Source organism: Harpia harpyja, chromosome 7 (assembly GCF_026419915.1).
Source record: "Harpia harpyja isolate bHarHar1 chromosome 7, bHarHar1 primary haplotype, whole genome shotgun sequence".
NCBI lineage: Eukaryota > Metazoa > Chordata > Aves > Accipitriformes > Accipitridae > Harpia > Harpia harpyja.
The window spans coordinates 8,404,466-8,431,362 of NC_068946.1; the positions used below are offsets into that span (position 1 = coordinate 8,404,466).

General features: G+C 50.7%; 3 protein-coding genes across 3 annotated transcripts in view; 1 reads left to right on the forward strand and 2 right to left on the reverse strand.

Annotated features, from left to right (window-relative positions):
• Nucleotides 1-136: 136 nt before the first annotated feature.
• Nucleotides 137-4,537, reverse strand: NECAP2 (NECAP endocytosis associated 2). The gene is made up of 8 exons (XM_052792263.1): nucleotides 4,374-4,537; nucleotides 3,586-3,686; nucleotides 3,377-3,481; nucleotides 2,818-2,899; nucleotides 2,133-2,241; nucleotides 1,600-1,771; nucleotides 1,363-1,447; nucleotides 137-964 (listed from the first exon to the last, which is right to left on the reverse strand). Exons 1-8 carry the CDS (start codon nucleotides 4,478-4,480, stop codon nucleotides 916-918), a joined length of 810 nt encoding a protein of 269 aa, XP_052648223.1. The 5' UTR covers nucleotides 4,481-4,537; the 3' UTR covers nucleotides 137-915.
• Nucleotides 4,538-5,357: 820 nt separating this feature from the next.
• SZRD1 (SUZ RNA binding domain containing 1) lies at nucleotides 5,358-21,861 on the reverse strand. Its single transcript, XM_052791384.1, has 6 exons — nucleotides 21,515-21,861; nucleotides 21,213-21,339; nucleotides 9,432-9,481; nucleotides 9,134-9,211; nucleotides 8,198-8,449; nucleotides 5,358-7,593 (listed from the first exon to the last, which is right to left on the reverse strand). Exons 1-6 carry the CDS (start codon nucleotides 21,859-21,861, stop codon nucleotides 7,491-7,493), a joined length of 957 nt encoding a protein of 318 aa, XP_052647344.1. The 3' UTR covers nucleotides 5,358-7,490.
• A 270-nt stretch (nucleotides 21,862-22,131) lies between these two features.
• FBXO42 (F-box protein 42) overlaps nucleotides 22,132-26,897 on the forward strand; it is a 49,780-nt gene continuing 45,014 nt past the window's right edge. Inside the window, exon 1 of the mRNA XM_052792259.1 lies at nucleotides 22,132-22,260. The gene's annotated coding sequence lies outside the window, so the exon portion shown is untranslated. The remainder of the gene's footprint in view (nucleotides 22,261-26,897) is intronic.

Below are 26,897 nucleotides of genomic sequence, written 5' to 3' on the forward strand. Positions count from 1 at the left end.
TCTCACCTGGGTTTGCGTGCTCGCTGCCAGGCACAGTTAAGCTCTGAAACCAAAATGCTTGTCATCCAGTTAAAAATGGAAATAATAAACATCCAAGGCACTGAAAAAAAATAAGCAGGACTTTGTACACCGAAAAGCCTTAATATAAATAGGTAAGAAAATATTTATTTGTTTAAAGAGGAATCTCAACCCCAGCTCTGTCAAAGAGACTGACTCCATTCTGTCCTTCATTGCATATATCGCTTAATAAAATGTCCACAGAAAGAAGTGAAAATCTGTCTTCAAAATAGAGATGAAAAAATCTTCCTGGAGCAAGAAATTAGGAATTTCAGCATCGAAACGCAGCGGTCTGGCTCCCCACCTCCCGCATCAGAGTTAAGCGCTCAGAAAAAAACTGGGGTGACGCTCAGCATCTTGCTAGGGTGGGCGTTTGTCTGGATTTTGCAGGCGAGAAGTCTCCAGGAGGATGCTCTCCACCGAGGGAAGGATTTATCCAGCCCAAATATGCGAGGAGAAAGCGGAGAGGTCTCTGAGGAGGCTCTATCGCATAAACCTTTAGCGAAAATTACCTTAATTGGGGCAGCGCTGCGAGTGAGAGGAGTCCTGCTCTGAGCACCCACTCACCCTCTCGTTACTAAGGAGAGGTGACGAAGCTGACAACTTTTTCTGCAAAAGGAGAAGCCTCAGAGGTTTGCTGCAATCCAGGTAGAAAATAAAAGGCCCCCAACGCAGAGGGCGCTGGCGTGGAGCGTTTTAAGGCACATGTTCATTTGCTCTCTGGCACTTATTTCAGCATTTTGATGCCGGGGGGGACTTAAGGGCAGGAGCAGAGTGTCCCAAAGCCCCTGCTTTGGTCCTGAAGGAATCGCAATGATCCCAGCACCCATGTGGGGAAGAGCGGACGAGGGGCCCGGGTCAGAACTGAACCCAGCCTGCGTTTGCCTGAGTCTGGGTAGAAGCTGACCTGAAGAGAGAGAAAAAGGGGAAAAAAAGAGGTTTTAGACATTGAAAGGGGCTGTGGCACGTGGGGAGGGAGCCAGGCAGCCACAAACAGGTCCTCCAGGGTCACCCCAAAACTCTCCCCGCTGCACAGAGCAGACTAGAGCAGTGGGAGAAGACAGGGCGTGCCGACAGTGCTGGGAGGAAGAGGAAGGCAGCGCCCACAGACCCGCACTGAATTCAGGGAATTTGTGACACACGCCATCAGAGTCACTTTTAAATCCCAAAGGGTTGTTTGGATGAAGTGGTGCCCCCGCCTCAGCAGGAGTTTTCAGGAAAACCAGCGGGATTTGGTCCGGATGGGGGGTGGTTCTAACATTGTGGGGATCACCCATGCCACACACAAACCCCACAAAGCCTCACCCGGAAGCTTTGGCAAAGTCTCCCCAGACATCGGTGGCGGCGGCAGAGGGAGCAGCAGCAGGCTGCGGCCAGGACAAGAGGGAGTCTGTCGGCGGCCAGGAAAGTCAGAAAGAGAGAAAACAAACACCAGGAGTTATCTCCCACTCTTACCCCAGGATTTCCCCCTTTGTTTTCCCAACTTTGATGGATAAAATGGAGTCTAAAGAGCATTACAGTTGTCGCTGCGTGACCACGGACCTGTGATGGGGGTGCCCGGGAGCTGGGCGGGCGTGGAGAGCGAAGACGGCCGCTCTCCAGAAGGACAAACCGAAGATTTTCCTCCGGGAGGTGGTGGGAGCAAGCTCAGGCCCCCAAGACCCACGGGACGCGGTCTGGTGTTCCCTGTTGGTCCTTCTTTTTTCTTCATATTCTGAAAGAAGAGAGGGAAACTTGGATGGTATGTTTAAACCCAGAGCCAGAGTATGAAGGCAAGCTGCTTTATTCTGGGGAAAAAACCTGCTGTGCTGAGATGTCCGACGGCTGAAGGAGCAAGAGGGGTCAAACCAAGGATGTTTTTTCCCCCACAAATCCCCACCATGAAGCCAGAGACCCAGTTCTGTAACGGGGAACTGTCACACAACCCCTCTGCAAATCACTACACGCAGCGTTATCATGAAGGGCCCTGCTCCGGGCTCCCCCCTGCACAGGGATTTTTGGGGAGAAGCTGCTGCTTCCTCTTATGCCACCCAAGAGAAAGGTCGGGAGCGGATTTAGCTGGAAAAGACCCTCACCGCAATGTTGAGTTTGATGGTTTGCCCCTCCTTGAAGCCCAGATCCAGTTTTGGTCCCTGATCAGGGTTCTCAGCCTGTCTGGCCAGCTCGCTCTGCTGCCTCACCCATCTGCAAGAATTAAATAAGCAGAAAAGGACATGTCAACAACCAGCCTGAGACTCTCCTGGACAAATCCTGCCTGAGATCATCCCCTCTCCCTGACAGAGGCACTGGATGTGATCTGAGACCTTGCCTGCTGAAGCAATGTGCTACAGGCAGTGCCAGGAGAACAATTCCTACCAGTGACCGTCAGTGCTCGAGCCACATGGATACTCCCGCCAGCAGCACATTCCATCCTGCCCCAAAGCCCCACTATCTGCTTGCAGCTGGAGCAGCGTCCCAGTCCCTGAGGAGCAGCCCCTTAGCAGTGGCATGTGAAGAGAAGGAAAGCAATTAGGGAATATGCCCAATTTTGGACTGGGAAGCCCAGTTTGGGACCCTGCTAATACAGACTAGGAAATATTTGAGAGAGGGAGAGCTGCCTGCACAAAGGCTGTGCAGAGAAACAGGCATTTCCACCTCTTTACACCACGCTTGCCTGCTCAAGCACAACAGGAGCTCACAGCTTCCTCTCCCCCACCATTTCTGGCGGACAACTGCAAAAAAAGTTGAGCTGAGAGGACACGGGATGAGGCATGAACTCACTTAAAATGGTCTTGGAGAGCCACATTGAAGTCAAAAGCATCCCCTCGGTCAACAAAGCCGACTCCGATGAAAGCACGGCGGCCTGGGGAAGGAGGAAGAGTGAGGGCTGGAATTGCAAAGCAGCAGAAGAAGAGGGAGGGGATACCCCACCCCGCACACCCCCATGCCTGCCGCCTCCTCCAGCTGGAGCTGGGACTCCGGAGACTGAGATATGGGACTGGAGATATGTTTAGCTTGTTGGGTGCACGTACAGCCTTAGTAAAACCAGCTTTTAAATTAATATAAGCAAGTCAAAGCAGAGGTTGGCATCACAGTAACAATCCTGCACAGAGAGGCGTCCTCACGCTAATGCTGAGCAGCAAAATTAAACTGTTTTTATTCCTGGTGAAGGACAGAGCGCAGCTGGCACGTGGGAGCGAGACAATTTGTCCCTTTACCAGCATACGCAGGGAATATTTAGCTCTTGAAAGCAGGAATCCTTCACAAATAAGAGCAGCAAGGGCACTAAAGACTTTCTGAGGCAGTTCCTCCAACCCATCCCCCATGTAGCGCGACATACCATTCCCATCTTCAATCCGGATGACAAAATATCTACTGGAGTCCGTCACGCTCTCCACAGCGATGCCAGGGAACTGCTCCACTGGCGCCTGGGCAAAAAGCTCTCCTGAGAAAGAGAAATGGGAGCAGGTTAACGCCATGGAGTAGAGTCTCTGCGCCGTCTTCCTCCCCACGAAGAGGTGCGGAGCTGTCGCCTTCCCTCCTCCTTACCCGAGGTCTTGTCCTCCAGCTTAATGAATGCGATCTTGCCCTTGGCCGTGATCCGCAGCCTGCCGCTCCACGCCGGCTGGTCCAGCTGCCACTCTGCAGCTCTAGAGAAAGATGAAACAGCGATGGATGTCTGAGCCACCTCTCACATCCCAGACAACACCACCGACCTATTTTAATGCCCCCATAACACATCACAGAGCTCATCTGCTTGACTCTCCTCGTTAACAGCACCAAAGCGGCACAAGCAAGAACCCGCCTGCACCCACACTCGCTGCAGAAGGAGATAGATTCGTCGCGATGTCTCTCATTTCACCCCAAACCAGCTGGCCTCCTGCAAAATCAAGCGTCAGGTCCCAGCGGGGACCGGGCGCGAATTGCACAAGAGGTTTCGCTTCCCTTTTCCGCAGGATCTCCAGCTCGAAAGCAGTTTGTCGGAGGTGCTGAGCCGTGTTAGCTACAGCCTGGCTCTGCCACGACGGCCTTCAGTCCAGGCTGTGGGCTGACGGGAGAGGAGCCTCAAAACACACGGGGGGATGGAGAAGCCCCGCTGGGGCCGTGGGGCTGGGGTGGGGGGCAGAGATACCTCACGAGGGGCAGGCTTAGCTGCCCCACAGCGAGGGGCAGGCCCCACATACCCCACGGGGAGGGGGGCAAATCCCCCACACCCCTGTGACAGGAGGGGCAGACACCCTATGGGGAGGAAGGGGACAGACGCCATGTAACCCAAAGTGGGGGGGCAGAAGCACCCCACAGCAGGACAGGGCCCACGAGAGAGGGGCAAGCCCCACCTGTAGCCGCGGTTGGAGGCCCGCGGCGGTACCCGGTAGACGTGCACCGCCGGCTTCACGCACAGCACCGCCTCGTACTCCTCCTCCTCTGCTGCCATGGCCGCCATCGCGGCGGAACTCCGCCCGCCGCCGCTCTGGCCCGCCGCCTCGATGGTACCGCCCCTTCGATGGTACCGCCCCCTTTCTCCGAGAGGGACGGAGGAGCGGAGGGAGGGGAGGTGTTTCCGCACCAGCCACCGCTGCTCCCCCTGGCGGGCGGGAGGCTCCACTGCAGGGAGGTGGCGGGGGAGGTGAGGGGGGGAACTGGTCCCAGTGGGCTGCTGGAACTGGGAACCAGTACGCGGTCGCGGGGAGCGGCTGCCAGCTCCCAGCCCGGCCCCGTCCGGGCACACCGCCAGCCGCACCTGCTTCTGCTGCACCTTTTCTCCCCACCTAGCAACTCCAAGTCACTAAAAGGGACATTTTTTCCTGATTTCACCTTAAAAAAATATTAAAAAATAAGAATTAAAGGGGAGTCAGGGCTTGCAGGAGCTGTCAGCACGCCCTGACCCCTCCTCGCCTCAGCCAAAGGCACCCCAACAGCCTCCACCCGCCTCCTCTGACAGTTACCGAGCTCAACACCCAAGCAGGGAGGCCAGCACATTGCAAAAAACTAAATAAAATAAAAATTGCTGCTTCTATCCTCCATGGCAAGAGGCAGCACAGTCACAGCTCAGGCCCAGGTTTGGAAACCACATCTTCCCTCCAAGCACTGCCACCTCCCACCCTCCTCAGACCACATCTTCCCAGCAAGCCTAAAAATGGGACAAAATTTCCCCTTTTTGGGTAAATACCGGCACAATTATGGCCAAACACTCCCAGATTTTACCTTCCTGATGAATTTTTAAGGATCTACTCGCGCTGGGAGCTTAAGCTGCCACCGAAACGTCCCTCTTGCAGCAGCCCCTGCGAGAGACGGGGATAAAGGAGAAAAAAAGTAAGTCGTTAAAAGTTTAAAGACATTTATTTAAAATACAATTTATAAAACATTTTCTTTTCGGCGCACATTTTGGGGTGAAAACACGCGGTACCGTGTTTATCCTCCACCTTCCCGGGACGAAGGGGCTTCCCACAGGAACGCCGCCGAGCCCTGCCCGCGGGCGGGACGTATCCTGGTCACTGGGATGGAGGAGCCAGGAGATTTCGGTGCCAGAGACGGAGATTTCGGCGCCAGAGACGGAGATTTCGGTGCCGGAGACGGCAACTTTAACGCTGGCCAGCTACACCAGTAACTGGATGGATTTGGGGGGTTTTTTTGGCCATTAAAAGCTATTTTTAGTAATAATTAAGGAAAGGCGCGGTGACTACGGTTATTGCTGACGTCCTTCTCCCCTCCTGCGCCCCCCCGGTGACTCATCCTGACCACCAGCCTGGGCTGGGGGGTAAATAAGACACCCCCCACCCCCAAAAAAAAGTGCCAGTGGTTGGGGATGCCCAGGGGACATTTGCCCATCCCCACCTCGCCACCGTCCTCCGTGCTTTAATCAGCTAATTAACGCTCTAACGGATTCTTTTTATACACAGGTAGTTTTATTTTACCATTTGTTTTTTGTTTCTTTTTTTAAGCTGTATTTCCATACGTGTTTTTTTGTATGGTCGCTTCCCATCAGGTAGAAGACGTCAAGATTTGCTTGTTTACCCTTGAACCTACTGAGCACGAAGAGGCAGGAAGGGCGCAGCTGTACAGAATAATCCGCTGAGAACCAGAAATGGTTTTCTAGGTACCGTCTCCTCCAAGAAGAGCATTTAGTGTTCATCTAATCCCTCAGTATTAAGCGATATTAAGGTAAGTCAGCTTCGTCCGGAGGGGGAACATCCACGTTCTTGCAGGCCACCAGCCTCCCTGTCCTCTTCCCAGGAGCCAGAGGAGGAAAATCCCTTCCCTGAAGCCTCGCGGGGAGCTGGCTGCCGCCAGGAAGACAGGAGAATCATCCAGACTTTATCCAACACCGTTTTTGTTCCCAATGTCTGCGATTTTGGGATGCAAACGCAGCTCGTACCGTGACCAAGAGAGCGATCAGAGCCTTCACTCCATCGTTAAGCCACTCGGGTTCGGACCCGTGGGACATCCTGCACTCCCCGTCGTTTCACCAGCCGCTCGACGAGTGTGGGCCGTACGGAGCGGGGCTCCTCGCCACCTATTTATTTCACGGACCGGAGCGGTGACGGCTATTCTGCTCCTCGCAACGGAGCCCTAATTCTTCACCGCCTGCGTCTTTCTGCCACAAACAGCAGCCGGACAGCAGGCATTTTCACGGGATCGGTCTACATTCCCTTCTCCCCAAGTACAGAAAGAAAAAAAAGATGTATTTTAAGCTTTTCCTCAAAGCCAGCAGAAAATACTAGGCAAGCTTTAACAGGTGCAAGACGTAAACTAGGTCGTGGGACTCCGACGGCTCCCACGGCGATCGGAAAGGCCAGGTATCTGGGAGTCCGCTTCTACGTGCTTGGCAGCGGTAGAAATAGAGAACGAGAAGCAAGAGCTTGCCCAAACCCGAGCCATGAAAGTTGCAGAAATTCATTGAAACTCCTTTTTGAACACTTAACTACCTCTCTCAATTAAAACAAACAGTTAAAACCCTTCCCATGCACTCCGTTGATCTGATATACAGAAAACAAACAAGAAAAAATAAAATAAAAGAGATCCTTTGAAACAGAACTTGCTCTTAAAGTGATGAGGACAACATGCGCATCTGGGGAGGCTTCCCATTTTTTTTTTTTTCCTTAAATGCCAGGTTACGAGTACAACAAACATTATTGCTGGCGCTAGCTTCAACCCAAGTGGCACACACACAACTCCCTGCACCCATCCGAGTCCTTTATAACCCCCCCGCCCCGCCTCGTTGTCCCCTTTCCTTTTACAGTGACTTGGGGACAGCCCTTCTCGGTTTGCCGGTCACAGTGGGTGGAGAGGGGAGGTCACAGTGCGTGGGGTTGAAGGTCACAGTGGGCAGAGCAAAGGGGATCACAGTGCAAATAAACCAGGTAGTTCCCTTTGCTCAAGTCCATTTGTCCGTCACGGCAGTGCGACCCGTGGCGGCGGACCCTGCCTTTCGCAGCAGCATCTCTCGCCTGCGTTTATCTGCGTTGTTTGAAGCCTTGTGAGCCATCGGGACCCAGGGGTTGCCTAATCACATTATTGGGCTGTCTGGTGTCTTCCGGCTGGGAGATCCTCGGCGGCCTGCAAGGAGAAAGGAGATCAGAGGTGGAGGCAACACGGCTGCATTAATGCTGTACTCCTTCAACAAATACTCCTGCACCTGCCTCGGTGGGAAGTCACTGCCACGGGACAATCATCACACGTTGCTCCCTGGGACGGGGAACGCAACTGAAATCGAACTAGCACTTAATTTCTTTCCAAAGAGTCTCCGAGACCCACGCTGCAAATAAAAGGGCGAGCATGGTGCCTTCAAAAAACCTGCATTCATTTAAGAGTGCTTAAGCTCGACTCTCCCGCCCGCAAGTGGCAGCTCCCTTAAGTCAAAAACTTCAGGGAAGACGAGGATACGCCCCGCCAGGATAACTCCAGTTGCCCGCATTCCCCTCTAAACCCCCAGCACACTCTTCCAAGGGTCTAAGATAACCTTTATGGCCTTACTAGGCACTTGTGCTTCCCGTAACACCCATATATTTGAGATTTATGATGCCCTGCTTGTTAACAAAGCACTCCTTTCTCCTTGCCGGCCTCGCTTTACTCTTCAAGGAACTCGTCCCCCTCCTTCTGACAGGAAGGTGTTTGCGAGGAGAGCAGGCAAAGCTGCTGCGGCATGAAAGGCTGCTCTCACCTATCTAGAATGGGTTTCTCCTGCTCTTCTTCGGGGCTTGCGCTGCCCAATATTCGTTTCCTGGCTTCCGCGTATTCTGCCTCCCTCTGCGCCAAGGATTTCACAGGGAAGGCCGGCCTGCTGGCGGAGTTGGGATTGCTAAGCACGCCGTTGGTTGTCGGCCTCTTCAAGATGCGGATCTGCGGGGGAGGACCTGCAGGAAGGCTGTCGTCCTGAATCACGATCGGCACTTTAGGAGGAGATTTTGACTTTCTACTGTTTAAAAGAAAAACATTCGGTTGGTATTTTGTTTTCTACGGTGAGCATGTTTTTTGCTCTGCATGTGAATTCCTCCCTGTCAGATGTCATTCCCGTGATTAAGAAGGCAGCCTGTAATAATTAAAGACCTTGTTATATTTGTAACTCTAAACTAGAGCGGCAGGCGGGTTTGCAGGCGGTTAGCTCAGTCAGGGACAGAAAACCAGTCCCTGCTGCGTTTGACACCTTTAAACTTGACCAAAGGAATGAGAAGCAGACACTGGGCAAAAGTTTTAGCCTTTCTATTTGAAGATATCGGTATAAGCACCTTGATTCCATTCCCTGCAAGGACTCTTAGGGCTCCTCTTGCCAGGATACCTGGCCTTCTGCTCCAACCCTGCCATTTCACTTCTCAGAGCCAGCCTTGGCCCACGGCTCACCATTTGAATATTTTTTATGGTCCCTTCTCTGTGAGGAAGTCCCAGAGAAGTAATACCATGACACTAAGTGGCCTACTAAGAATCAAAGGGGAAAAAAAAACAACAAAAGACTTGTCAGAAGTGATTAGAAATATTTCTGCTAGAAGAGAATAACACACACGCCCCTGCCCCAATCCAAAGTAAGCAGGAAAAGAAAATCTTACTGACGCAAGACACAGCAAGCCAATCTAGGGCCATGAGTTAGGATTACCTGACTCACCCATTTCTTCCTTTGAGTGTCTTTTTCTTAAATGGCTTCCCCATAGCTGTAGCTACATCCAGTCTGGAAGACCCGGCTCTGAAATAAAATCACTCTCAAGAAGCTTTCCACTACCCTGCTATGGATCGAAAGGGCCATCTAGTGGCATGATCACAGAGATTCCCTATTTCTGAACTCAAACCCAGCACACTCTGCTCAGTTTGAAGCTGTTTCCCCACTGTTGCCACTCCCCAGGCCTTCAGATGTCCAACAGCACCTCAGAAAAAAGGTTTTTTACTAAACCGCGCAGCATTGTTACCTTTCCTTCTGCGTGATCTTCAGCTTCTTTTCCAACCGTCTGTCTATTTCCTAGAAAGGAAGGAGATAAAAATAAAAACCTGAAGGCTTGTCTTGGAGATTGGAGTTCAAGCCTGTCTGCACACACATTGAACTGCACTCTTCTGTACAGCAACACTATAAAGGGGGCAGAGAGACCGTGTGTCTCCATCTGAGGATGACTTGCAAATCAAGAGGCAGAGAAGAGCAGAGCCACTGCGTATATTCTACTGTAGCCATTAATACACCTACAGCAGGCTGTGGATTTTGTGTATCCCAGTGAGAGGGCAGCTGTGAGGCGCTCATCTTTCATTTTAAGGACTTCAGCTGGCAAGAAAGTTCTATTAAGGGTAAAGAGCCACGGGAATACACAGCAAGGTATGCCCAGATCCGAGCAGGAACCGGCGCCAAACCTCTTGGGCAGAGAAGCAGCAGCCAGACGGGGTGATCCGCATCAGTCTACATGCTTGATTTCAGCGGGGCAGCTCAGCCCCAGAGCCTGCAGCCATTCGGAGGACTAGCCAGCAGGTCCGCATTCCTGCTGCTTGCTGCAATAACCCTCCTTCACAAAAAAGTCCCCTGCCCTGCCTGACATGCACCCAAGGACTCGTCCGAGCAAAGCAGAATCTTATTGCGCTTCTCCTTCCCTTTGCAACATAGCTGCAGAGTCATCAATCGGCGGAAAGACGTATTAATCACCCCCGAATGCCAACAGAGCGTGGCTTTAAGCATGTCAACTTCTGTCCAAGGCTCACACCTACCTTTGCAAAGGTGTCTACATTTTGCAATCGGAGCAATTATGCAGAGAAACCTTGCTGAATAGAAAAATAAAGCCAGCTTTCCGTCCCAATCTCTCTCTAGGCAACCTTCCCCAACCTTGCCGATATCTTTAGATTCTCACAGCTGCCGACGCTATTAAAAGAACCTCTGAAACAGCAATGTATTTTATTTAATCATCAATGAAGGGGAAAAAAAAAATACCTGAGAGCGTCCTAGTTTTGCCAGCCGATAACTGGCAATACTGAAGGAAATTCCAAGCTTCTGGCAGGACACAGCTGCTCTACTTTTCAGGCCAATTTGCCTCACTACACTGAAAGCTTGCTGTCAGTGAAGCCTACCCTGCCATCAAAAACCGCAGCAGGCGCAAGCCGGTAAAGAAACTGGTTTGCACGGCAATTCCCCCATGCCCCAGTAAACAGGGAATGAACGCAAGTCTCTACAAGATGCCAAACCACGGTATTTGCTCTTGGTCACGCAGCTACACAGGCCAACAGCCCACGGTAGCCTCCATCTAGAAGGGAATAGTTATAAACCATTTTGGGAAGACAAAAGGTGGGTGGGAGGTTGAATTTTGTACCAAACTCTGTACTGGGAGGCAATAGGTGATTTGTAAGAACAAAACCAGCCAAGGGCTTCACATGGCATTTAGCTGAAGGCCAGGTCACAGCTAGAGTCTCCCATCGAGGGCAAACACACCTGCAGTTTCCTTCCTCTTCCAGAGGACTGGGAGGAAAATCCCATCCCAATGCTGCTCAGGAGGATGGAGAAAAATGTGCATCAGCTGCCTCTGGCCCACAAAGACAGAGGAACAGCCAGCTGGGAACAGGCAGCAGGGAAACGGATATCCCGGCAAGGATGGAGATGTTGTAGAGCGGCTGGCAGCAAACAATGAAAGTCAGATTAAGGGGAAGGGGTTAGCTCATCTGCCCACACTACACCAGAAGAGGTGATATCTGGCTATAGAAGAGTCCTTAGAACACTTTTTCAAACTCGAATAGTTAACCGCTCCTCCCCAGGGCCTCCTGGAAGCAGTGGACTGGAAGGAAGCTTCCTTAAATATCCCTTATTAAATACTTCAGCGCGTGGGGGAGAGGGACAACAGCAAGACGGGGCAGAGGGCGGGGAAAGCACGCTCAAGAGCATCTCAACTTCGGCGCCATGCAGTGACTACGAAGCCAGCTGTGAGTCAGAACCACAGTGCTGAACCACCCAGCTAGGGCAGACAGGCTCGACAGCCCACGGCGAGGACCATGGGGCACAAAAGTATGACAAGCCACACAGTAGCCACGAGGAAGGCTCCACTCTGCTCTCACCTCTCTCCTTCCTGGCAGAGGAGAGATGACTTTGACAAAAGCCACGTTTCTACATTCCTAGTGGCTTTGCAGGTGAGTCCTGGGGCTAAAGTCGTGGTCCATACATCAGACTACAAGATCCTGTAATTGAAAAGCGTCAGTTCAACCTCAGCATCTGAAAAACACTCTGATTAATGTGACTGTCACACTGACTCTGAGGACGGCTGGACAGCTCTTCACGCCCTCACACGCGCCGGACTTCCTCCGACTTCATCCTCTGATGCCAGAACCTGCAGCTTCCCCTACCAGAAAAAAACCTAGTTCTTTAATTTGCTCAACACATGCAAACTTATTCCAAGGAATCCTTCAAACCCTGCCATCATGACACCCCTCACCAAATGAGCCCTTTACAGTCTCAGTTTCACTCCTTCCTACTCCTGTACACACCACTTGTTGCAAAAAATTTGGTATTTTTGCCTCTCATCCCTCCGGAATTGCCAGTAGTCACTAAGCAAACGTGCACAGTCCTGGTTCATAAGCCACCACACACAGGCTCAACAGTTACTCCGTGTCTGGGGTGCTCCTCACCAAGGCGCAAAGTAATGGGCAGCTAAAATATCCTCTAAGTTACAACATAAGCAGCTGTTAGAACCACTATGTACTCTCCAAAACAAGAGGCTTCCTCCACACGTAGAAAACCTGGCAGAATAATATAAAACAATCATCCCCACCACATATACACGTATCACTCTCACCCCATCCAAACAACTGTTCGTCTTACACAATCCTCTTAATTCCCAGCGCTGCTGAGGGGATTCCAGCTGCCTGCAGATATCCACTGAACTCTTGGGTAGAAAAAGTCTTCCTTTGTGTTCAAAGTGGATAGCTAGTGTAAAAAAGTAGCTCCCCACCTCACACACACCTCTTGTTGTGTTAGAAGTTGTTGTGTTTACTTTTAAATGCAGGGATTGACCCTGTCTTTTCTCAGCAAAAGCCACAGCACTGCAAACTCTCGGTGTTTAATACTACTGTGTTTGGAATTGTAGGTATGAAGGTGTTCAAACGCGAAGAGCATTGCCAATTCAAATGGGCAGCCCTTAATCGCCCTGCAGAAACAACCCAAGACATTAGCAGCCTCACGCAGCTAGCAGTTCGTGATGGGGATCACGCTGCACGAATTTACGAGCTTGAGAAGCAGGAAAACCTTGACATGGCTTATTCTTAATTAAAAGAAAAAAAAAAAAAACAAAACCCTGCCACTGCCTTCCACCAATCTGTTCGTCTGCTGATGTCGTTCCCTTTCCACTGCTATGTCACACTGTCACCGAGCTGTGTGGGTAACAAGATAAAATTAGGACCTGACTTACAGGGCAAGTGCCAGAAGAACTACAACAACCCAAAGGCACGAGCTCACAGGAGAGGCAGTTAGACTTGGCATTCGAGGACATCGCGCTGCACATATTCAGTAGCTGGGCAGGTCACACCATATAAAAACCAGTTATGAATCTTCTTAGGAGGCCCTCCTAGCTTTCATTTCCCAAACAAACTTATTTATATAATCAAGAACTAAGCCTCATTTATACCCCCGATCAAAACACCCTCCCCAAAGATTAGTAAAGAATCTCAACAAACTATTTTTAGTGCTATTATGTCTAGATACTAAAAAGGACCCAAACAAACAGCATGAAGACAACACTGTTCTTTGACATTTAAGCCGCATTTGTAGATGAGAACGTAATGGAAACTGAACTCCAGCCCCATCACAGCCATCCTTCCTACCCTTTAACCCTGAGAAAAATAGGAATGCATAAAAGGATCAATAAAATACCTCTTGGAAAGCAATTAGACACAGACACTAAGATACAAACCTACTGCTTAGATCCAACACTCCTATGGTCTGTCATCCTAAATAAGAATCCCACCAATATAGCTGGTAATTTTGCAATGTTACTACTGAGTTGGAGATAGATGCTCCCCCCAGGACACCCTGGAAACATGCCCTTCAGGAAGGAACACCCCTACAGAGGTCAGCTCCTATGGATCACAGTTTCACATGGGGTCTAGGCAGATTCCCAAGCAAAGCTGGTTCTCCAGCATATTGCAAAGCACAGAGCGAGGCCCGAGTCAGCCTGAGCTGTTGTCTAAAGAGCTTTGTTGGAATAACTGTAATGCGTCGGACACGTATAAGGACTTATCCTTCCCATCGTCGCCAGCAAAGACTCTCTAAATAGACTAAATAACAGCAGCTCCAAGCTCTGCTGATACAGGGGAAAGGAATAACAAGATAACTGCTGGCTATTTTTTATTTCAAGTTTAGTGAGTAACCACAACTGAATGTTTGAAGGAAGGCAGAGACATGGGCTTCCCACAAATCCCTTACACTAGGAGGATATTTCCCCCTCTACCTCCAAAATTAGGTTACTTTGCAGAAATCGAGAGGAGATACCTACCAGCCCTCCTGCCAGAGCACAGGACAGTCCCCAATAAAGGAAGCTGTGCTATCCTAGAAATTGGATAACATTTCAAATATGCAGCTCTAGAAAACCATTAACCACATTCTTTGATGTATTTACTGGAGATTGCTCCTGAACACAACCTTCTACCCTTGCTCAGTCAAATAATGTTTAAGATCAAACCCAGACAGAGGGAATTTAGGCTAGAGTTGCATCCTCCCACACCAATGCTAAAAACAAAGCCTCGTCTGCTTATTAAAAGCACCATCAGATACTCTGGCATTTTCTAAAGGACAGGAGACAAACTTCAAGGCCTGGTTAATGTTCTCTTCTTTAGGAAAAAAAATAGGTTTTAACATCTGAGGTTACCAAAGCTGTTCATGGGTACCCAAAAACTTACAGCTGCAGATATCTGATTCACTGCTTCACAAAAACCACCGTCAAGTAAGAGCAGAAGTAGATAATCCTAAGATATCTCCAAGCCAACTCCTCATTAGCTACCTATTTCTTTCCTCTGAAGATAAATTAATCTTCTATTAATTACTGGAACATTCCAATTCCTGAGGCTATTGGGAATCAGACTGCTCCATTAATTAATTCTCCAAGTTACTCCGCTTACGTTAATTCCTGGCAGTGGACCGTACCCAAGAAAGCCACAGATGCTTTTAAGTTGCACTGGCATTTACATCTTTCATAGGTAGATAATGCTACTCGGCAACTAGGATATTGAGAAACAAGACACGAGAGTATTTTTGGGAAAAAGCCTGGCAGGCGCCACACGGTATTCCTAGCACAGACATGTTGGGGGGGGCGGGGGGGGGACATTTGGGAGGGCTGCAGCTCCTTCTCCCTCCCCACCCTTTGCACCTCCTGTGGCAGGCAGGTCACGCAGACCTCTTTGGAGATCCAGATCAGGAATATATTTACACCCCTTGATCAATCTAGAAAAAAACCCAGAGGCTAAAACCTAGCAAAAGCCCTCTGCATGCTATTTTGCAAAGGCATCGGAACATCACTTAATCCAGAGGGTCGCCTTTGCCTTCTGCACCCACGTCCCTGTGCGGGGTCAGGCAGCATATCCAGATGCTCATCAAGGTCTGCGAGAGCAGGTACAAAACAGAGACCGCTCCCAAGTGACCTGGGCAGGGCAACGCAGAGCTTGCTGCTGTATCCCAAAACCAATACTCACTTCACAGTATTAAGGTACCTGTTCATTCCCAACCTACAAGCATCACTTGCTCATCAAGCAAACTGCCTCTGCCTAAGCAACGCTGAGCAATAGGAACAGAAACTTTCATTTCCCAGTTTCAAGATTTTTTTTGACCAATTACAAACACCTAAAGCAAACAATCAGCAAAAGTTTTACAAAAATCATTTTGGTCCGTGAAGTCAAAACCCATCCTCACAGCCCCGACATCAAAAATCAGCAGTTATCCTCACAGGTTTCCTCTAGGGTACACTTCCTGCACATCAAAACCCCATTAATTTTTCCTCTGATCGCACAAGTAGTTAGCAGACCAGAGGTCACAGCGTTACAGTCTGAAATATTTCCCTTTTGACTTCTCTGTACTTCGATCATATTTAGCAACTCAAAGCAATACTAGCCAAAACCTTTATAACCAGTGAATGTGCTGCCTTTGGTGGAGGGTGAAATCCAAGGCGGGCAGTCCTCTCTGCCACTCACACATTGACCAATTTAGAGATGATAGAAACAAGTTTTTTTGCAAACCTCAGGTGAACTGTCCTCACCAAGCGCCATGACACAAGCAGGTGACAATCCCCGTCCCCACACACAAGGGACAAAGTTCAGTCACACACATTTGGCTGCTCACATTCTCCCCAAGCAGCTAGTAATCAGATGATCAAGGGGGTTTCCCTTTCTGGCAGTGATCGGTGAAGCAAGGCGCAGTCTAACCAAGGGACTTAGACTCTGGACTGTGGCAGGATAAGTTTTAAGCGCCACCTGGGAGGTTGTAGGCAGCAGGTGGGAGCTAACTGCCCTGCAAACTGTCCATCAGCAAACCGGAGCGGAAAAAAAAGACACACAAGGAGATTTTTTTTTTTTTTCCTTTTAAAAACTATTTTGGGTTGCCAGACTAACATTTTATCTGCATGGATTCTGACTTGAAATAAGTTACTGATTAAGAAGTCGCTGATACACTCAAATTCTAGTTAGCGAAGGAATAAGCAATCAATCCAGCTGAAAAGTGCCAATTCAGGTCTGTGGATTACCTGTGACTGTGGACACAGGGCTTCCACTCCAGTTTTGGAGCCCAGCTTCCCACCTGATGTTTAATTATTAGTTTAACCAGGTAAATAGACTTGGATGTCACAAATAGACCTCTCATTCGTGATTTCCCTCTTCCCTAAAGCCAGCTAGGCCACACAAAAGAAAAACGAGCCATGCATTAAGTCATATTAGTGTTTACTAACCCAGACTGGGTCTTTGAAGCCTGGCATTTCAATCCTTACTCATAACTTTGACAACTCATTCATTATTCACACACTGGTTTTCCATCTGTAACTCACACACAAGCAAAACCTCCTCATTTCACAGACATTTCGAAGATAGCCGTTGGATAATACAGATCTAGAGGCCCCACGAAGTTCTGCTGCACCAGCATTAACACCGCTATGCCTGGAGGACTCCTGGGGTAGGTGAAGCTGCTGGAGCAGAGGGCATCTGCTTGGCATATGGTCACTCAGGGGGTGGCACATACCCACGAAGCTGCTCCTTTTTCTGGTAAGCACTGGGTAATTCTGATGACACAGAAAAGACAAACAGAAGCCTCGTTAAAGACCTCCCCCCCCCCCAAAAAATGCTTGAGGATCTGTTTTACAGCTACTTGACTGACCAAACCAAAGCAGAAGGTCTGTGTCAGGTTTTTGGGGGTTCTCCCCGAACTGAGTGAGATTGTAGTGCTGCCTGTTTTGGAAGGCAGATCTGCAAGAGATAAATGAAGCGACATTATAACTAGGAAGCCACGGCATCTCTGGTCAGCCCGGAACTGCCTCTTGCTGAGAACCACCTTCTTTAAGACCTCGAGGAGAAGTTTGCAGCCTAACACCAAAAACTACACACACAAAAAAGGACCAGCACTGCAAATTTGATGTACTTTCTGGGTGGAATATTAAAAAAATTACACACAGAGAAGCAGGCAACATATCCCGGAAGCCCACCATGGATCTCCTGCTACACCTCTACTGTTCCCTCAGAGATGTGCTGAAGGGTCAAAAAAAAACCAAAAACAAAAACAAAAACCCACAAACAAACAAGCAAGCAAAAAAAAACCCCCACAACAACAACAAAAAACAAACCCAACCCCCAAAAAAACCAACTCAGGCTGTCAACTGCGTGAAGTTTTAGGAGAAGAGTACATGTTTAAAGCTGGTACTTGGTGTCTCTTACGTTTTACTGCATATTCCTCCTGAGTACTGACCCTGACTGTCACATCTTGTGCCTTTATGTTGGGATCCATCTCGTGCCACCACAGACCCACACCAAAAAAGATAAAGGTGGAAGAAGATGATAAAGGAAATTCCTTAAGACAAAAAAAAACCCAAAACCAAACCAAAACCTGTGATGACACTACCAGGCCAGCTCATACGCTTTTCCTGCACACGATTTTTCCTCTCACACCTTCAACAGAAGGCCCACCTCATTTGGGGAGTTCCCAGGCTCCCCTGCCGAATGACTGCAGCAGGGTTTGAGGCGCAGAGAACAGCAGAAACACCCGCTCTCTCTTTCAACTGCCAATGAGCAAGTCAGTCACACTGCCTGCTCTACAACAGAGCCTCTTCCTGCCCTCTCTTCCTCTTTTCTCAACCTGCCTACCTCTGGTAGCTTTGATTTCTGTAGCAGCACAGAAAGCCTGCAGTCCCTGATGGCACCTGCACCCATCTGGTCCACAAAAAAAGGTTGGGCTCTCCTCCGCTCCATCCCGCTTAGCTTTTCACTTCCTGCAGCCACCAGCAGCAGCAGAGGGTCTCCTTCCTGCTGGGCAGGGTTTGAAAATGACCTTTCTAAATGAAGATGCCAGAAGGCAGCTCCTGTCTCTCCTCTTACGTAAGAAGAGCTCCTGCCACAGACAGCTCGCTTTTCTTGTTGGTCCAACTGCCTTTGCAGGCATCCAAAGCCCCAACAACTGCAAAAACAGCTGCAAGTGTGGTGGTGGCTCCTCAAGAAAACTCTCTGCTCAGTGACACAAGCACCACCGAGTTTATGAAAACAAATTCTCAGCAGTTTGGACTAGAAAAGGATGTGAGAAAGGACAGGCAACAGAGATTTTTCCTTCTAAGGACTTTAAAGGAACACCTAAAAGGTACAAGCTGAAAGGACAAAGAGGAAAGACAACCAATGGCTGGGATCTGAGCAGCCCTACAATTTTAGACCATTACTCAAGGCCACAACTATCATCAGCTCCAAGACACAGGCTATGTCCCTTCATGGAATGATTTAACAAGCGCCAGGATTAACTCTGCCGCCCGGCGCGAAGCTTCCTATGACTGCAGTCTCACGGCATTGGCAAGAAGAGAGGGCGAGTGCTTCACTTATGCTGCCAGCCTGCCACTGGCATCTCTCATGCTGCTTGGCAAGGGCATTGAGTTACAGGCTTTATTTTGCTACCCTCTTCCTGGCCAGCCGTAACCCAATCTCCTGACCAGAATCAAATTCGGTCTTCTCATCGAGTCATTGTTACGACGTCCTTCTGCCCTCTGATCGTTAACGAGCCCACTGAACTTATTAGAACAGGAGTTTGCCTGGCAGACATGGTTTCCCTTCTCGTCACGCTGTTGTGAATACCCCGCAGATCCATCCGCCCACACTTCTGCTAAAATAATGATTTTATTTTGCAAGCGCAACACACATAAGTGCTTTGGAATCTCTCAGCATGAGAGACGTGATGAAAACTTCAGCTATTGAGCCAGCTATTAAAACCAGGCGAGAACTTCAGCTACAACACTGGTAGCTGCATTAGGCCACACTAAGACTCCCCACGTTTTGTCCTAATGAAGAAGCATGTTCATCTCGAACAAGGGGGAGAAAGGGCTTTTCACGTGCACCCCCGGCTCCACCACTACACCCCGCGAGATGCGGCCCACCCACCTCTCCCCAGAGGCCCTGCGAAGGCTAACATGACGCCAGGAAGGCACGTTTTGTCAGAACCCCTCAGCAGAGGGAGCAAGCTACCCGCCATGCTCCCAGCACCTACCACACGCTCGCCGGCAACAGAAGCTTTGTTCTAGGCTCGGCTGTGACCCGCACTGACCAGCCGCTGCCGCCCTGCCCGCAGCCCCTCAAGGCCCGGGGGGACACAGTAGTTGGTTTGGAGACCGAGGAGAAAACGGGAACGGGACGACAGATAGGGAGCGGCTCCCCTCGGCAGCCCCAGCACCGGGGGATGAAGTAGAGGCGAACGGGAGGGTCTGGGGCCGGTCTACAGCCCCCCGCGCCGAGGGAGGCCGCGGTCCCTTTAAGAGGCCTAGCAGGCGCTCCGGGCCCGCCGCCCCGCCGGCCGCACCCCACCGCCTCCTCAAGCGCCACCGGACCGCTTCTCCCCTCTCCCCTCACCACCCCCGGCCTGCCCGCACCGCCCCAAGCAGCCACGCTCACCCCGCTGTCGGCCGCCTCCTCCCAGCTCTCGGCGACCTCCTCATCTTCCATTTTAATTCCCCTCCGCCGCCGCCGCCGCCAGCCCGCGCCCCGCGCATGCGCGCGCCGCCCGCCGCGCGCCTGCGCCGCCACCGCCTACCGGCCTGCGCCCGCCGCGCCTGCGCACCGTAGAGAAAGGGCGGGAGGCCTGGGGAGGGGAACGCATGCGCGGTGGGTCGCCGAGGGCGGCCACGTGCGGCAGGGCGGGCACGCGGCGGGGGACGTAGAGCGCCCGCGCCCCCTGGCGGGCGGGAGGACTGGCCAAAGAGACGGGGTGGGGACACACACGCGTGTGACACTTGCACACTCACACCCCACGGAGACCGGTGCTTTTCTCAACAGCACACGCCAAGCCAAAGCAGCACATGACAGGCATCAGCAGCGCGGATGGTTCCACGGTCAAAGAGCTTGGAGGTTTTGGGGCATTTTTCCATAATTTAGGGGTTATTGACCAAAGCAGCCACCCCGATTTTAGCAAATCTTGTCCATTAACCCAACCGCTCGCCGCAGCATCCCTCCTGCAGGCATCGAAATGTCCGTGTGTTCTTCCATCACCCCAATTTGTATCACTTTTCATCTAAGCTCTCAGCTGCTCTTAAATCTCCTGAGGGGCAGGAGAGCCCACTTCAGCTCCAACCTTTAAAAAACAGCTAGATTTCTCAAAAATAAACCCAATTTATTAGGTTTATCTCATTTGTAGCCAGGATATTCACCACACCAATGTATTACCTTGAGCTTTGAGCAATACAAAGGTATCTGGGGTGAGGGTTGCGTTTAGTTTTCCTCGCTGCAAAATTAAATGCCCCTTCCAGCATCCTAAAAAAATCAAATGTTTGGACAGGGAGTTACAGAAACTGCCCTTAAATCCTTAAACTTTCCCCCAAACACCCCACCCGAGAGCTGCAGCTTACCGGCAGATGGCGACTGGCTTCTTAAAAAAAAAAAAATAAACCTCTAGGTAAAAAAAATCCTGAAACAAACACTGTGGTTTGCCCTGGCCCCCTCTGCAGCCCCCCCATGTCTCCCTCTCCTCTGCCAAGCTCAAAATCTGGGCAGGGAACTGCCAGGCACCCTTGCAGCTGAGTTTTGGGGGGCTGTTTATCAAAAGCAGAGCCGCTAGCGGGGTTTTGCGGGGCACACGGCGCTCAGGGTGGGATTTATATCCTGGGATTTCAATTTTTTCGGCATCCCAGAGGAGTGGGAGATGGCATCTCCCCTCCCTGGGAGAGGTGCAGGGCTCACGGGAGCGGTGCGGGTGGGAGGAAAGGGTGCAGCAGCCTTGGGCTGTTCCTACCCATCCTCTGGGATTTTTCCAGAAGGAAACAGGAACTGTGTTTTCAAGCAGCCAGTGCCCAGCATTGTTGGCTCAATCTGTAGCCTATTCAGCATCACAGCGGCATTATTCTTAGACGTTTCCCTCCATCCTGCCGGTTTTGCCCATGCCGTAATAAATCCAATTCACCGTTCACGGCACCCCTGTTCAAGACCAAGCGTCCCACAAAAACATGTGGGAGCATTGCGGATCTTTTGGGAATGTGATCTTAATGGTCATATACGCACACCTGGGTGAACGCTGGGTTACTTACATCCTTGTGGACAAATTCCACGTCTCCTTTCAGGTAATCCCAGACCTCTGCAAGGCATCTGGGGCAGCAAATTCGGCAGGGCACATGTCCAGGATGCTGAGCAGCAACCTCTGTTGTAGATGCAGGTCTGTGGAAGACAGAGAGGATGGCAGTGTCTTCCTCTGCCCCTTCCCCAGAGGAATAATGTCATCCACAACTTGGCAGCACAACCGCATGTCAAAACACAGACCCGACGTGCCCAGACGTACATACCCCCACGGGGAAGGGCTCCAGCAGCACCGAGGGCTCCCTCCTTTCCTCACCTCCGTGGTGAAACGGGCACTCGCTGTCCTTCAGGCATGGCGACAGGTCCCATCTCCTCTCCCTGCCGGGCCATCCTCACCTCGCCTCCTGCCATCAGGAGGTGGCCAGGCCATGGGGGAGAGGCAGGGACATGGCGGGGCTGTGGCAGGTGGCCAGGGGGGCCCTGGCCCTGTGGGCAAGGAGGGTGTCCGGGCCCCAGCTGTGCCTCCCCGGGGAGTGGCTGAGGAGGGGAGCCCGGGAAGGGGCGAGACATGAGGAAAAAGGCGGCGGCCGAGGCCTGCGAGGAGGCCGGGGAGGAGAGGGAGCCGCCCTGCCACCTTCTCCTCAGAGCCGACCTCCCCAACATGGCGGCCTCGTCCGCCCGCCTCTTCCAACATGGCGGCGGGACGGCGCGCGTGCCTCTGGCGAGACCTTCCAAACATGGTAGCCTCCCCCCCGCCAGAAAAAGGCCTCTGTGCTATGGAAGCGATGGAGTGGGGGGAGAATTGACCTTCCCATCATGGCGCGCGTTGCCACGTGACCCTTGTCTCTCCGCCCCCTCCTCGGTCATGTGATGCGGGGCCGGCCGGCGCCTGCGCAGTGTGTTCTCCGCCGCGGCCGGAGCGGCGGCGGCGGCGGCGGTGGTGGCGGAGGAGGAGGGAAGATGGCGGCGCCGGTTCGAGCCGTCACCCGGGCGACGCGGCGACCTAAGCGTCTGCAGCCCTGAGGGCCCGGCCCAGCCGCGGCTGGTGGTGGCCGGCGGCAGGTGAGGGGCCCCGCGGTGCGGTTCCCCGGGGCGGGGAGGGATGAGAGCGGCGGTGGGCAGCGTCCCTTCCCTGGGGAGCGGGGCGGCGGCGGGACAGGCCTCGCCTGGAGGGGGCCACCCATTTGGGGGCTTGAGGGTGGGGTTGAGCCCCTCTTTTCCCCCCTTACCTCTTTTTGGGGGGTCCCTATTGAGGGCAGATCCCCCCGGGGTATTGTAGCCCCCCCGCGAGGGCTGCTCGTCCCTGTGAGGGGGGGAGGCCCCTTCCCTGCCCGCGGAGGGCAGCGGCAGCCCTGGGGAGGGGGGGGCAAGGTGAAGGCAGCCCTGGGGTCTTCTTCAGTGCTGGGGGTGGGCAAAACCTGCCCTCCCCGCCCCGCCCCCCAAAAAAACAGGTTTCCCCCAAAAAATCAGTGTTGGCATTGGGCAGTGCTAAGGTGCAGGCTGGCGGGGGGCGGGGGACGGGTGCTGTCGGCCGTATGGAGGCTGCGGAGTGCTGTGGCTGCCCTGAAGGCTCACGTCTCGTACGTGTAAAAACAAAGGTGAGGCTCAGTCTCCGGTTATTCTCCAAATAACTCCATGTGAATCCAGTTCTCGACTTGCATCTGCGTTCGTGCCTTGTGCGCTGCTCACCTTACGTGTGTGTGTGTATATATATATATATGTTTGGTTTGGTCTCAAAAGTGTTGGGTTAAATCAGTAGTGGTGGCAAGCTTGGTATTTATCAGCTCAACAGGATTTGGGGTGTTAGTCCCCATTGTCTTCACTGATAATCTCGTCGGTGATTTGAGAATGGCTTTATTTATTTAATTTTTTTTTGTCACAACGGGGCTGGGCTGAGCAGACACTGCAGGGGCTCATCTCAATGCGCGGGTCTCACTCGGGAGGATTATCTCATGCTGCCTGCAAGATGCTGCCCAAACCTTTCCGGGATGAAGTGTCTCACTTCAAGCCTGTTTGGGTTTTCAAATCGGGCAAGGCCTTTCTTAGGAGCCACAAGAGCAGGAGCAGAGCCTTGGTATCTCACTCTTAATAACCTGAACTCTAATTAATGCTCAGAGGAAGAACAAAAGAGAAGTCGTGCAAACTGAAATGCCTGTCTGCAGTATGGTGAATCAGTTCGTTACGTGGAGACTGTGTTCTGTTTGTAAGATAACCTCGTTGATCGCTGGGGATGTCATTTGTATTAAAATGGCTTTAATTATCACTGGTGAGACTGGATCATGCTGTAGGTCAGCAGCTGGAAGTCTTCCCCTTTACTAAAGGGGATATGAATTAAAATAAATTACACTTGAGATGTTGCTGACCTAAATTTGTAACCTGGATGTAATGATGTCTTTACCCACCCTGCCCTTCAAAAGCGAAGGAGCCCAAAGCCTGAATTGATCCGCTGCCTTGCAGGTGACCTCACGAAGCCCCAAATCGGTGATGATACTGCAGTGTCCTAACAAATTGCTTTATATCGCAACGCAGCGGTCGCAGCCTGGGCTTGGCCCTTCTGAACAGCCAAATATCTGAGCTGGACGTTAACTGAAGAGTTAAGAGACTTGCTGTTATTTCCTCATTTCCGTAGCCCTGTGTGTTCCCACCACCATCTCTCCTTCCTTTTCCTTACGCTCATGCTGGAGAAGGGCCGAATACCGGTGGCTTTCCCTCAGGTTGTGTCCTTCAGGTTTGCCTCGGGTTGGTCTTTCCCTGGTGTCAGAATTGGGAGAGAAGAGAGCAAGATCCTGGGTGGGATCATGGGCTATTTCCAAGGCAGGGTGATGCCTCTCTTGCAGAGGGAGAAATTACAGTTCTTACTGCATCGGGTTCAATCCTGTTCACCAGGGCTTTTGTATCTGCATGCTTCTAGCAGAAGCAGAATCCCATCCAGTGGTTGTTTTCGCATAGCGAAGATGTTTGCGTGTGTTTTTCCTGCTGTGTTACCTGGTATTTTAACTGACGGGTGACTCCGCCCAAGCAGCATTTTTTCCACGGTGGCAAGTGAAGCACTTGGGTTTGAAAGGCACTGTACGGTTTTAGTATTGCACTAGTTTACAAAGCTGCACTGGTTTACTCTTATGGACTTTTAAAGGCAGTATGTGTAATTTTAAATTTTAATTTGAGTTTACTACAGCCTTTAGTCTCTGGACTCAAATTTTCTCTGTGTTTGGCTGTAGGAGAAACCCTAGAAGAAATCTTGCCTGCAGAAAAAATGTTGTTGTCCTGCCTGTGGTTGGTATAAAGATCGGGATGGTTTTTTGCCACTGTTGAACGTGCGTTACCTTTGACTTGGGGATTTCAAGCCGCTGATTGAAGCTGCTTCATCGTGCACCTTCTGGAGTGAGGTGTTTGTTCCCAAAGATAGCAAGGATGTGCTTGACTGTCTTGGCCTTAATCTCAGGAAATTTAATGTATATAATCTTCACGTTTAACGGAAGGAGTGACACCAGCCGTAGCTTTGGAGTGGGAGGATGGGGATAGTCTGTTCTCCACACGTTCCTAGTATGCAGCTGATTTGTAAAGGTCTGTTTTCAGGGCTTCGAAGAGGCGTTGGGTTTCAGCACAGCCTGCTTTGCCCACTGCCAATTCCAGCCACTTCCACAGGATGTGAGCGAGTGCTGCTGGAAAAGGCTTCCCACTTTCTGTGTAAACAGAGCTGCGCCTCTGAGGGAAGTTATTTTTCCCCGTGTATTTAGTCATGGCAGGCTTTGTTGTAAAACATTGATTCAGGCTTTGCCCTAACAAATTTTCTTAAGGTTGAATGTAAATAAGCTTGAAGCCCTTGGCTTTTGAACTGCAGCATCGCGTGGGGATGTCTGCAAGGGCTTATAAAAGGTGTTAGAGCCAGAGCTAGGCTCAGATTCAGTACAAATCTAGATAAAAGCCTGTGAAAAGAGGACTCTGGTGGCCTTGATAATGTGCTCTATGGTTTCTCCAGGTAAGAGCTCCTTTCGGAGTGTGTTTTCTGACCTGAGTGGGGCTGTCTGCAGTTGGTGACATTCCCGAGAGATGCACCAAGGTATCTGGGCTGTGCTGCCATTAACAGCTAATGCAGCTTTTTGATGTAGTTTAGAAATTCAGGTCAAAATCCCTTTTGAACTCGCTTGTGTCTGAGATTAAAGGAGAGCAGGGTGACACATCCGCATCGAGAACTGTGGCTTGTGTTGAGCAAGATGCAGAAAACGTGGATCTTGCCTTCAGGAGCTTGCTATTTCAAGAACTGCAAATGTTCTCCTAGAGCTTCAGTTAATTTGCATCGGACCGTGCTGTGGACTGTATTTGCTTCCATTTCTATGGCAATTTTTTAAATATTTAGCTTTGCTAGCTGAATACCTACTGAAACATCTATGACTTAAAATGTTCATTTCCCCCTTACTTAATACAGTTCAGGCAACTGTGATTTGCAACTCAGACATACTGCATCTCTTCATATGTTTCAGATTCATGTCTGGCTTATTTTGTTCTGTACTTGTGCAAATTTTGTAATAATGCAGGCTTTTGAAGGCTTAAGGTAAGTTGGTAAAGCTACTTGAATTTATTTGGGGCTTCTCGTTAGGTTAATATTGATGTGCTGTGGTAATGTTCCCTTCCACCACTGGTCTTGTCAAACCTCAGATCAGTGGTGACGGCCCTGTCAACGCTTTGAGACGTGTTTGAGAGTACCCCAGGTCTCCACGGCAAGTTGTGTTTGGTGAAAAGATGCTTTTATTTGAGTTGGTTGTGAAGGGACGATGTTAGGAGGTGTTCTGCTGCCAGGCTGCCTCATACCAGAGATGTAAAAGCAAGGGGCTGTCGCTGAATGCTGCAAATCATTACCAAAAATACACGATAACCTTAGCAAAGTCCATATTTTGTGATATACGTTCTGCCTAAGCAAAGCTCCCTGTGAAGCTGCAGAAATTATTGCTCTTGCAGACAGACCATACAGTCAGTAATGGCAAGTGACACATTTCAGTGGGCAAAAGATCATCTCTGGTTTGCTGAGCGATTTTGGGTCTTCTGGATAAAAAGCAGCTCATAAATGTAAAAATCTTGCTGTTAAGTCACAGTGACTGTGGGAAAAAACTGTCCATCCCAAAACTTTTTACATGGGGGAATCTGTGATACATATTAATTGTTATGGCTGGCTTTTTATCATGCTGGAGAGCCTGCAATGATATGAGTGATTTATCTGTACTTTAACAAAGGATCACGAACCCCTTAGGTACAGTTATCCTTGTGGGGAGCTTCCAGGGGATGGGGCTGAGCATGTGCAGGGTATCAAGGCTATTAAAAAAAGCATAATTCTGCAAAAAGCAAACGTTTTCAGTGAATCTCTGTTTTTTTCTTGTCACTGGTATCAGATGCACATTGGATCCTTTTGCCAGCATGTGAAGGCACCTGCCCAAAACACCTTAAATGAGAAAACCAAATAGCAGCTACTTCTGTACCATTGTTGTTGCATCCATTCTGCAATTATTTTGTTCAATTCCTCTGTCAAGCAGCCACCTTTAATCTGTCCTGTTGAATGCAAGCTCTTCCTGCATTTGTTTTTAGGCCGGCTGTTTTCTTTCCTCGTTGTGACTGCTGCTGGGGACTCCTGCAAACCTCCTGGACCTTCAGGTTTCAGAGCCGTGGCAACCCATTCTGCTGACACAGATGCCCGTTGCGGCTCAGGA

Coding starts and splice junctions, on each gene's coding strand:
- SZRD1 (XM_052791384.1), bottom strand. CDS start 21,861: ATGTTGGGGAGGTCGGCTCTGAGGAGAAGGTGGCAGGGCGGCTCCCTC. Junction 9,482..21,212: donor TGGAATTTGTCCACAAGGAT/GTAAGTAACCCA, acceptor CTTCCTTTCTAG/GAAATAGACAGACGGTTGGA. Junction 8,450..9,133: donor ACACTCAAAGGAAGAAATGG/GTGAGTCAGGTA, acceptor TTTAAACAGTAG/AAAGTCAAAATCTCCTCCTA.
- NECAP2 (XM_052792263.1), bottom strand. CDS start 4,480: ATGGCGGCCATGGCAGCAGAGGAGGAGGAGTACGAGGCGGTGCTGTGC. Junction 2,242..2,817: donor GCTCTCCAAGACCATTTTAA/GTGAGTTCATGC, acceptor TAATTCTTGCAG/ATGGGTGAGGCAGCAGAGCG. Junction 965..1,362: donor GACTTTGCCAAAGCTTCCGG/GTGAGGCTTTGT, acceptor CTCTCTCTTCAG/GTCAGCTTCTACCCAGACTC.